At 37.0% G+C, this 11,419-nt stretch overlaps 2 protein-coding genes across 2 annotated transcripts in view; one reads left to right on the plus strand and one right to left on the minus strand.

Moving 5' to 3' along the window:
- Positions 1–467: 467 nt before the first annotated feature.
- LOC132143782 (F-box only protein 8-like) lies at positions 468–6,857 on the minus strand. Its single transcript, XM_059554302.1, has 6 exons — positions 6,645–6,857; positions 4,068–4,416; positions 3,106–3,232; positions 2,431–2,549; positions 1,996–2,192; positions 468–1,000 (listed from the first exon to the last, which is right to left on the minus strand). The coding sequence occupies exons 2-6, from the start codon at positions 4,406–4,408 to the stop codon at positions 813–815; spliced, it is 972 nt and encodes a 323-aa protein (XP_059410285.1). The 5' UTR covers positions 4,409–4,416; positions 6,645–6,857; the 3' UTR covers positions 468–812.
- Positions 6,858–7,251: 394 nt separating this feature from the next.
- The window catches only part of cep44 (centrosomal protein 44), a 5,078-nt gene continuing 910 nt past the window's right edge, over positions 7,252–11,419 (plus strand). Inside the window, exons 1-7 of the mRNA XM_059554301.1 lie at positions 7,252–7,399; positions 7,586–7,676; positions 8,525–8,672; positions 9,993–10,139; positions 10,422–10,520; positions 10,592–10,765; positions 10,957–11,169. Of these exons, the coding sequence (XP_059410284.1) occupies positions 7,588–7,676; positions 8,525–8,672; positions 9,993–10,139; positions 10,422–10,520; positions 10,592–10,765; positions 10,957–11,169 (870 nt within the window). The 5' untranslated portion in view covers positions 7,252–7,399; positions 7,586–7,587. The remainder of the gene's footprint in view (positions 7,400–7,585; positions 7,677–8,524; positions 8,673–9,992; positions 10,140–10,421; positions 10,521–10,591; positions 10,766–10,956; positions 11,170–11,419) is intronic.

Here is an 11,419-nt window from a genome sequence, read left to right on the forward strand (position 1 = left end):
ATACTCAAATGTTTACATGAAATGGATAGCTAATTTCTTTTGCATTTGTGTGTATATCATTTATATATGATTGGAAAACGGTCTAACAGAATGTGATGCAAAAAAACAAAAAGAACATCAACAACCTGTGGAAAAGGAAGATGACAAAAGGTACCAAACCTATGAAAGATATGTAATAAAAATTCAGTGCATACAATGTCTCACAGGGTTTTACTCTTCTCAAGGAAGATGAGACATAAGTGACAATGCACAAACACAAAGCCCCCTAAAACAAATGTGTGTACACAGAATTAAAATAAAAAAAAATGCTTTTGTTCATTATCAATATTATAGGTGTGCTGTTTTAGTCAGTCAATGATACCACAGTGACCGTAGACTGTATGTCTTAGACTTGCCTGAATTTTGTAGATATTGCAAAAAACCTGAAAAAAAAGATGTCTTTGTAAATATGACGCAAGCCCAATAAAGTCTACATTCAGCTTTAACTGACTTCATAGCTTATCTCATATATCTTCATGTAGCTACACGGTTTTGCATGTTTAATCGGTTTGTAATAGAGAAACCTAGTGGCTACCATTGCTAGCCTGCTAACAACTGACTCGCTTTTGCGGATTCTTCAGATTGTGGCTGTCCTCCACTCCTTTGCAATGCAGCCGATCGTATCAAGAGCTTCACTCATAAGACTTCAGTTTAAAATGACCTGCAGGGTTCCCACAGTGTTTCTTCCAGCTTCAAGCAGAATCCTTCCTAGTGCAGTCACTAATGTTTGGCGTGCCAGCAGTCTCTCTGTAACGTGTCAAGCGCTGTAGTGCCTAGGCCGCCACATGGCCGATCAGATAGATGTTGTCATAGAGGTGCCCTACAAAGTCCTCGCTGATGTTCTGAGCAGCCCGCCGTGTATTTCGGATAAACTCCCTCTTGGACATCTTGTTCTTTACGTGAGGGCTGGTCAGATCGATGGAGAGAAGAATCAGGGAGTAGCACAGCACGTACACTGCATCTGTAAAACCAGAAGAGAGAGGTGTGCTGTTTATGACATTCAGCACAGTTAACCTTGTAACCCCTTCATCAAATAAAAATGCCTGCATTACGCAGAAACATCTTTAATAAAGATGAAAATAGAATGAAGCTGAATGTATATGGACGACAATTTCCGAAATTTTTTAACAGCCAATTTATAAAGGATCCATCTATCACTGAGATAATTATCACAAAGCAGTTGCTCATCTGTGCATATAATAATATTAATGCATATTGTGATTGTCCATTTATCTTTACATTTACAAGTTTGCACGTGCTCTTTAGTTGCTGTACTTTTTCACTTCAGTTTTTCCCTTTATAAATCCCAAATTACTCCTCATTTTTGAAGTAGGATGGAATTTAAGATCAAAATTAGGTGTATGTGCGTTATATATATTAGGTCCCTGCTTTGCATTCTTCAGAGAGTTTATCAATAATGTCTTACGTCGAGAATCTAAAGGTAAAAAAAAATCTTGACTTGAAGTGCGAGTTCTGTCAGTAATTTATAATAAATCTTCCTGCTTGTACAGTAGCACACACACTACAAGTCACATGTTATTGCAGAAGGTAACTGTGATTGGTTGATCTCAAAGCAGGGTCGTCTTTTGCTAACACTTTAAGCCAGCAGGCTTTGCTCATCTTTAGAAACAAACGACGGTGTAAATACAAGGATTTCTCACATGTTGCTCTATACAAAGATGAGATCACGCAGATCTGCAGCGATTTAATTATGGTTGACAAATCAATACATTACAATGGTAATCCTGCAATCTGTTATTATGTATGTACCAATACTAGAACCAGTATTTCAGCTTTCATTTTCAAAATCAGTGTACGTCACTTGTGATCTGCTGACTCACCTGACAACAAGCACAGCAAATCACAGTGTTCTTGATGTCACAGTTACATACTAGATCACTCTGTAGTATAAGTGCCAGTCTGGGATCTTTTATGACCGTGTTGAACTTCACTTACCAGGACTTAAGCCCGCATCCCGCACCAGAGTGGGGTTACAGGCACAGAAACGATGAGAAAACTTAGTGATGAGGGTCTCCAGGTACTCGCCCCTCTCCTCCGGTGCATGAATGTGTCTGAAGAAGTCTCTCAGTGCATTAGGGAGGAACTGGTTACTAAAGTTATGAAGTTTGACAAGCTCATCCAAGACATCTCGCCTGCAAACACAGTAGTTTCAATCCACATTTTTAACTATTATCAGCAGCAGAATACTATTTTTCCCTCAAAAGCTTTTATGAGATGTAGATTATTATAAATTTATAATGTATACTTGTGTGTATAAATATATAAAATCCCCAAAATCAGCAAATTTTATGGTATTGATATTCACAGCTCGGAGGAAGTTCTACATTAATAAAAGACATTAATAGTATACATTTAAACAAACAAACAAACCGTTCATCAAGATAAATCCGCAGCATCTTCCAATTCAGCATTCTGGTGTAGAATATAAACTTGGCAATTTCCTTCGGGTGGTCCACAAGAATACCTCTGGACATGAAGTAACTGATACCCTGAATGAAAGAACCCACATAAAACAGGGTGTGGGGATTAGGAGGAAAAAGAGAAGGAGGGGGCATGCTTTTTTACCAGACACCGCGATTTGGTCCGGAGCAAGGCTATCGCATGTCCTTTAAGTGGACAGCTAAAGCTTTGCTAATCTAACCTAAGACAAGAGCGAGGGGGAGCCAAGACATACGAATGCATCTCTGAACAGAAATTATGTTTTAAGAGCAGCTTGCATGAGAGAAAAGCCATCCATTTCGTTTTGATCCGGGTTGTGGTCTAAAAGCCTGTGTCATTCACCATTATTCATGCTAGGTGAGCTTGTAAAAATAATATCTTTAGTCTGCAGTATGAGCATTTCTGGGTCATGTGGGAATTTACAGGGTGGAGGAGGAAACCGTCATATTAATCATAGCTAGCTGGTCAGAATCATGGTCAAGAATGGTCAAGAAATGGTCAAGAAAGATCATTTCTCTGTTTATTGCCAATTTAAACATTAAACGGTTTGCCCTCTAATTAATGAGACGTTGTTGTGGCGAGGCAGAACAAAAGCTTTTTTTGTACCTCTTGCGGGTTGGCGTTGAAGGTTAGACTTCCTTCATCTAATTCCATGTAGAGTTTTCTGTATGAAAATCCAGATGGAAGCCTTCGGTTGTATATGGAACAGTGACCCCAAGTGGACTTACACAGGCTAGAGGGCAGACAGAGAAAAACAAGAGATTGAATTGGACAAATGCTTATACACTTTCTATAGTAGTGAATATTTGAAAAATAGGTCATATGTTTTTAAAAGATCATTTATGTATTGATTTATTGAATAGCTGGACATCTAAAAGCAGAAATAATTCATATAATTTAGTTTGCATAAAATCCATTGAAACCTTACACACTACCATTTAAAGTTTAGATTAATTATATTTTTTTCTTACACTCACCAAAGCTGCATTTATTTATTCTTTAAACTGTGATACATTAATATTCAAAAGTTCAATAAGTAAAAAAAAAGAAATTCATGCTTTTATTATTTATAAGTGAAAATATAGACATATTTATAATGCTATATTGTAATGCTATAAAATATTCCTGTTTCAAATAAATGCTGCTCTTTTGAATTTTCCAAGCTTCAAGGAATCCTGAAAAAATTTTTTTATCTCGACCTATTATTCATAATAATAAAAAAATAAAAAAATAAAAATAATAACTATGATTTCAGCAGCATTGGAATGGTTTATGAATGATCATGTAATACTGAATATTTTTATATAAATAAATTATTAAAACAGAAAACATTTAATTCGCAATGATATTTAACATTAGTGTTTTACTGTACTTTTATTAAATAAATACTTATTAATTGCAGCCTTGGTGAGCATAAAATACTTATATCAAAAACATTATTCTACACGTTTGACAGGTAGTTTATGCGTTTCTTGTCTCCCTTATATAGTTTTCCCTTAATTATTATTAAAAAAAAATATTTCAATAAATACTCTAGATTTTATATGGAAGCTAAACCCCTCACTAACCCCTGCCACAGGTACTCATCATTCCCCAAGTCCTGCCACACGCAGGAGGCCAGGCACAGGTCGGTAGCATTCAGGTAGGAGAGGATGGTGATGCTGAGTTCGGGCGGCAGCATCTCAAGATCGATGAAGCCCTGCTCCTCTTTGCCCTTGCGGACGCGCAGCAGGTAGCTGATGTCGGCGCCGGGCACCTGGCACTGCGGTGTGCGGTGCTGCTGCAGCGGCTCAGCCAGCGGGGGCCCCATCCTCCGGCCCTGCTCTCTGTCCTGCTGGAGGAAGCACTGTTCACTGTACTGCTGCTGCAGCTGCTGGTTCCTCACCACCCTCCACAGACCCTGACCCATCTGCAGATCTAAAAATGTTACATTTGAGTGAAATTCACTATACATACATACATCTGGCTTCAGCCCTCAATGCATTAAAATAGTATACTATAATAGTAGTTTGTGTGTAGCTTGAGAAAAAAATGTAGCATGTATTTAAATAGGCATTTACAGAACACTTCAAGAGGTCAAAAGTTTGGAATGTGTGAGTTTTTGTTACTTTTTTTTGGAAAGAAAGTCTCTTTTGTTCACCAAGGCTGCATTTATTAAATCAAAAATACAGTAAAACAGTAATCTTGTGAAATATTATTACAGTTTAAAATAACTGTCTTTCTATTTTAACACATTTTAAATGTCAAATTTTAATTTTTAATTCAGAATCCTTCAGAAATCATTCTTATATTCTACCATTATCAGTAATTGGTGTTCAATGATAGTTTTTATTATCAATGTAGTATGCTTTAAATGCTATAATAAAAATCTCTTTACTTAACCTATTTTTTTCTTAAACCAATCTTACATACGGTACCCCAAACTGTGGAATGGTAGTGCATGATGGTTTCAAAAATATATTAAGCAGCAAAAACTGTTTTCATCATTGATAATAAAAAAGAAAAGTTTCTTGGGCAGCACAACAGCATATTAGAATGATTTCAAAAGGATCATGTGACACTAAAGACTGGACTAATGACTGCTAAAAATTCAGCTTTGCCATCACAAGAATACATTTTACAATAAAATATTCCAAAAGTATTCCAAACTTTTGACCAGAAGTCTAAATACAATGTTTTTCAAATGTAAATTTCCATTTCAAATGGATTAAATTGAGTTCCAGCATTACTGCTGATCTGGGTACTGACTACTGATGTAATCTCAGCCATATGAGACATCTGATATGGACAGGCCAGCCTGCTTTTATTTCTTGCTTTGCTGAAAGCATTTGTATATCACATCTCTTTTTTTACATTTATTTATAATAGTAATATTACAGTATTACTGGCTTTGTGTCTAAAGCCTTTTATCTCTCTGCCTTGAGTAAAACTAAACCAGAGTAATCCAGAGACCTCAAGCTCTCAGCACTTTATTCTTGATTTAGATCATTTCAGTTGGGTCCCTGAATCCTTACCTCATCAGAACAAAACAGCCTCTAGGAAAATGTTTTCAGTGCTAGTGTGCAGTAGTCAGCTAGGAAATAAAAGCCCCGATGGCAGCTTTATCTCCACTGCAGTAGCACTAATCCTATCTTGGAGATATGCATTAAGCCTTTTTATGTGGCCTCCAAGGACCTTCCTTTCTAAAACATGTTTCTATCTATGAGAAGCCTTGTTGTTCTTGTCTCTAATGGCCTCTTGAATGCTCTCTGGTTGCTCTCCTTGTCGCCGACTCTCTAGCATGACAGGCTTTCTTATATGAAATTGACATAAACATGCATGGGTCTGACGTAATGCTACTGCACCTGCTCTCTGGCATTCTGTAGGAGGAGCTTGGAAATTCTTAGACCTTCTTAAATCATGGACTGGAAATCTGAACAAGGTCAATTAACTCTTACAAGCAATTTGCCTCTGCTTTGCCTAAGAGCAGGAACAGCTCTTAAATCTTAAAAAAAAGAAAAGCTTATAATGGTCATTTTTGAACTTTTTGTTGATGTTATGTTTCTATTAAAAGTGAAAGTGAACAGGTCTGGCAACCCCATGCATGTTCTAATTGTGTTACTCTTGACAAACAACTGTTTACTGTAAATAGAAGAACAAGCTATATATAGCACAAAATCCTATTAACAGTATCTGAAAAAAAAAAACATTTTGGGTCAGTTTGTTACGCAAAAAGTACTTAAAACGTAATATAAACTCTGACCTAAATTTTTGCCTTCATTTGCATATCAGTAGCCTTTCAGATTTCAGTCCTAACAAAGGAGAGCTCATCTGACACATTACTCAAGTATAAAACATAAACTTAAGCTCGAAGACGTTATATATATTAAATAAACATCTCTTATTTAGAGTTTCAGACTACTTAACTTGTGAGTTGTAGTGACTGGCACACAAATTGAGGTTTTCTACAGCTTACATTTTCTTAGCAAAAGGTCTTCCATCATGTTTGGCTGAAGCACAAAGTCCCGCCTCTCTCTAAAACGATTGGTTGAAATGCCAATTTGACACATAAACTCGAACTCTGATTAGACGTCGCGCAAAGTCACGCATGGAACGCTACTGTTTTTATTTTCGTAGCGTCAACGGCTAAAAGCAGCACCACCCACCTCTGTGTGTGTGTGTGAAATACTTCTACCGCCGCCGCGACGAAATAACTTGCTGATCTGCCACTGTCTCACGGATGAAATCGTCGCAGTCATTTAACAGGAGCCCAGGACAGCCATCTTGACAGCTCCGACGCCGCAGATCGAGGTGAGACAATCCTGTGACACTCACTATCATTCATTAGTCTACTCGCTCCTCCTCCTCCTGTCTCTAGCTCCGCCTCCTTCCACTCTGGCCAGACTGACGTCTCTTGTTATTGGTGGAAGTGACGCAAATCTCTTAGAGTAAACCAACCACAGGTACGAATACGTGCACTTTCGATTGCAAGTTTTTTTTTTGTGTCATGTTTGTCAAATTCGTATGCTTATTTAAAACAAAAGAAAAGTTAAATAAAATAAAATGCAAAAATAAATAAAATAAAATCCAAAATAAAGACACTGAATGAACCAGGTAATGATCAAATCAGCCAAATAAATATATAAATCAGGATTTATTAAATACGTTAAGTAATGAAATAAATACATTAGTAAATAAACATTTTCATGAAGTTACAAATTACCAAATTTGTAAACACGTGCTTTATGTTTAACACAAAACCCATTAAAGGGAAAAATATCTAATAGACGTAATCAGAGGCATGAATGTGTAGAAGTGAAACGCTGGTTTGAACCGTATAGAAACCTATCACAACAAACCCGAATATTTCAGCGGCAAAAACAAAAGGAAATTAAAAGTTCACTATAAAACTCAGCCATCGGTAAGACACAGAATTGTTATTAACGCAAATCAAGTGCGAAATATAATCAAGTAAAACAAAAGATGTACTTCTTAACAGCATGCCAATATCGTTTTTATACATGGTATGTTCAATGAATGGTTAAATTGGCAACGGTACAAATTACTAAAATATAATTCTTGATGAAATCCATCCTGAAAACGACAGAGATGTCCACTGGTGATCTGAAGGGATGTCTGAGAAAGCTGGAAGCGTCTCTCCGTTCTCTGAAGTATCCCAGAGAAGTGGACTATCAAAGGTATGAAATATGATGAATGTTAAAGGAATAGTGCTACCACAAATACCAGTTCTCTCAATATTAGCTGGAATCTAAACGTACAAAGAAAACCAGTTACTTCAGATTGGTATATAAATTATACAATCTAGATTCATTCAATTAAATGAATAAAGGGACCCCCTTTAGTAAAATGTGACCACGGGGACAAATCCTAGATTTTGAGTAGATCCAAATCTCCTTCATTAAACAGGACTCAATCAAGGCTTTATGAATTCATAGCTCTTCTGAATGTCTGTTTCATATGCAGTCAGCAGAGACGATATATGCTGGATGTAATTCATTAGACACCAAAGTCCCCAGCTCCAACCTCACTTTTTTTTTTGTTGGCCTAGGCTTTAAACATCTTGACTCGTATAAACATCCAAAATGGGGCTCTGCCAGTGTTTCATGTCCACATTTTGTTTTGAAGTTTGGAAAGTTGAAGACTTGTCCAGAGCCTCTCCAGTGCTGAGATATCTTGTAAACAGGCTTTACAAAAACCAGCTCCGTTTCTCCACCAGGAACCCAAGCTGCACATCAGATGCGCGGTGAAGAGGTTTTGATGTGAGATGCATTAAACACAACGTGCTTCTCAGAAAGACAGATCCATTTGGCTTGTATGTGCTGGAGATGATCCAGAAATATGACTTAGTTTGTCTCCAGCACGACACTCAAAATAGCTTACAGACAATTTGAGAGTGTTATTTTGTGCTGCCATGTTATAAATAACTTTTATATTTGATTTAAAACCTTTATGTGGTGTTGATTTTGTGATTTAATGTGTGGTTTGTCAGTGCTTCGTAAATTGATGTTGGGTTTTATGCTTCCAGATTGGCTGTGGGAGATCCATCAGCTTGTCTTCCTATTGTGAGCTTTGCCTTCACGTCCTTTTCCCCCTCACTCACCGAGCGCCTGGTTGATTATGGCGTGGAACTAACCGGATTGAATGATTTACGATTTATTGAGAATGTTTACAAGGTGCATTGCATTACCTTATATACCACTATATATTATTTTTGACTGTGTGGCTTGTTATGTGTTATACGTCCTTTTAACTGAACTTTGACTTCAATAATTTGAACACAAATTTCAGCCGAAAATGTATTTATTTATTTATTTATTTATTTATTTACGGCAGATCACAAGAACATATTTTAAAGAATGTTGGTAACCGAACAGTTTTGGTGTCCATTAACAAAAAACAAAACAAAACAAAAAAACCCAGTTAATTTTATATTCCACAGAAAAAGAAATAAAGAGACTTATGTAACTATCCCTTTAAAACATATTAATCCAATTCATGCTTTAGGGTCAGAGTTATTGGATAATTTTTATTTGAAATCAACTACAGATCTTTATTACAGACTTTTATAAACTGTTTGTAATTTCTTTCAAGAGCTAGTGGTTTTAAGGAATTGGTTGTTTTAAATGGATCAGAGTGGTTGTAGTCATTAATAATGCTTTTCACTCTGCCTTTAATGAGGTGGATTTCTTTTTAAAAAAGCAATTTCACATGTAATTAAATTTACAAAGCCAGTCTTTGTGTTGCCTGTCCTAATTGCCTTATTTATTGGCACTGTCGCTGATCTGGGCGGGTCTCACCCCACATCAGAAATGCAGGTCTCTCCAGAGCTCTGTGATTCACAGCATCTGTAGCTCTATTCTCCAGCAAAGCATTCAGATGTTCAACTGGCAGCTCTTCTTCACCAAGTCTTGAATAATTACAATTCTCTGCTCATGTCTCTTTCCTGTAGTGAGAGGAAAAAAAAAGGAGACTGGCCTTCATGTTGGTCCAAGTCATCTGATCTCAGATTTACTCAAAGCCGATTCTGTACGTTTAGCCGTGGGACTGAAGTGTTGCTCTGTCTTTCGGCACTTCCTCCTGTTCGTTGACCTTTCATGCAGTTCTAAAAGAGATCTGGCCTTCGTCTCATGATAATGTGCAGCTCACGTGAAATATTCTGGGGGGAATTAGTGCTCCCATCATATTACCTTGAGGACCCCGGTGGCATTTAACAGGAAAGCGGTGTTTGGCAGTTTTGTCACATTTTTCTACTCGTCATTTTCCTTTTGCACTACAGCTCACTGTTTACATCTGGCTTATCCCTGTGATTAGACTTGGTGGTTTTCAAATTTTACAAATTTTTACAAATCTTACAAATCAAAAATTGTAACCCACTTAGGGGATAACGTCCTTCCAATTCTTTTAATACATTAAACCCCTTAAGTAAACCATTTATTTTATCACAGTTTTTTTGTTGTATCTGCATCTTCATGGGAAAATCTCTTCAAATATAGGTCTTGCGGGATTTTTTCAGCTATAAGCCACTGTTAACCAAACAGCAGTTTCTTCAGTTTGGCTTTGCTGAGAGGAAAGTCATCATTCTCTGTGATATCATTAGCCTCGTTCTCAACAAACACAAAGAACTCACTAAAGAGAGCAAGGTATCTGAAAGATTTACCCACACACAGTTTTTCGTATATAGAGATATGGTACCATTTCAATTATTGACCTATATTAGTTTGCTAGTTTTGTTGATTGTTTTGTTTGATATGGTTTATTTACATTTTTTTTTTAAAATCTATTTAGATATAATATTGCAATTATATAATATAATTTATTGGTTATCGGCCATTTTGTAATACAAAAAATATATTATCACTTTATTATATAATATAATATCATAATGTATAAGTAGACTCATTGCGTATTCTGTTGTCTTACAGCATGTTAGTAAGCCAAAGAGAAGGCCTCAGTTTAAGAGCTGCACTAAAAATGAGATCTCTTCTACTGAGAGTGCATCACTGGAGTTATCAGCTCTGACAGTAAGTGATTTGATAATAATAATGATTATTATTATCATCATTATTATTATAGCTTTTTCCCTTCCTCTTAGGTCTCTCAGAAGCAGCCACTGGTAGAAAAGCATCTTGGCAGCAGCTCAGCACCAGCTCCTCAGAAGCTCCTCAGATGCTCCTCAGAAGAGCAGCTACAGCAGGACGAGGAAACAGAAAAGAGGGGCTTAGACTGTGAGCGTTTTGAGGACTCCTCTCAGACTGCAGATTCAATTGTGAGAATGTTCATCCTGCAACACATTTACACAGAGGGAGGGATCAACTAGTCAAGCATGAATTATTATTATTATTTTTTATTGAACCATTTCATGTTAGAACTCCACAATTTCTCAAAATTCCAATTCCTTCTCTTCTTTAAAGTTCTGAACTTGTCAAATCCAATCTAATGCACATGCTGTCTTGTTAGGAGTGTGTGTTCGAGAGCCGGTTGAGGGGTGTAGAATCAGGTCTTTTGGAGAGTGTTGGCAGACTGGAGCAGCGGTTGGCCCTTATGGAACACAGGATACATGCTCTGGAGAAAAGCTTGGCTGGCAAGATTATCATCGAGAGCAACCAGTGGGAGAACTTGGAGAGTCGCGTACTGCTGCTGGAGACCAGGCAGGCATTGACCTCAGCACAGGTACAGAAGTGTAACATCTGTTTGGAGGCTTGGAACTGTAAATTGTAATTTCTACTTGCAATTGTGGCACAATTCTGCTTTCTCCCAAAACTCACTTTGATGATCAAGCTTGCATTACGTGATGAAAAGCAGTGACATTCTCCAGCGCAGATACGCATGCACTAGCAAAGCTCTCACATGTGTTAGTTTAAAAAATGGGAAATTCATTTGGAAAGTACAGGTTTTTAGGAAGACTGCAAACTGTTTAAAG

The sequence above is a fragment of the Carassius carassius genome, chromosome 7, assembly GCF_963082965.1.
Source record: "Carassius carassius chromosome 7, fCarCar2.1, whole genome shotgun sequence".
In the NCBI taxonomy this organism is placed as follows: domain Eukaryota; kingdom Metazoa; phylum Chordata; class Actinopteri; order Cypriniformes; family Cyprinidae; genus Carassius; species Carassius carassius.

Excerpts from the sequence above, each read along its gene's own strand:
- LOC132143782 (XM_059554302.1), bottom strand. The coding sequence starts at position 4,408 with ATGGGTCAGGGTCTGTGGAGGGTGGTGAGGAACCAGCAGCTGCAGCAG. Across the intron at positions 2,550-3,105 it reads TCAACGCCAACCCGCAAGAG|GGTATCAGTTACTTCATGTC; the intron begins GTACAAAAAAAG and ends TCTTTCATTCAG. Across the intron at positions 2,193-2,430 it reads CGGATTTATCTTGATGAACG|GCGAGATGTCTTGGATGAGC; the intron begins GTTTGTTTGTTT and ends CTGTGTTTGCAG.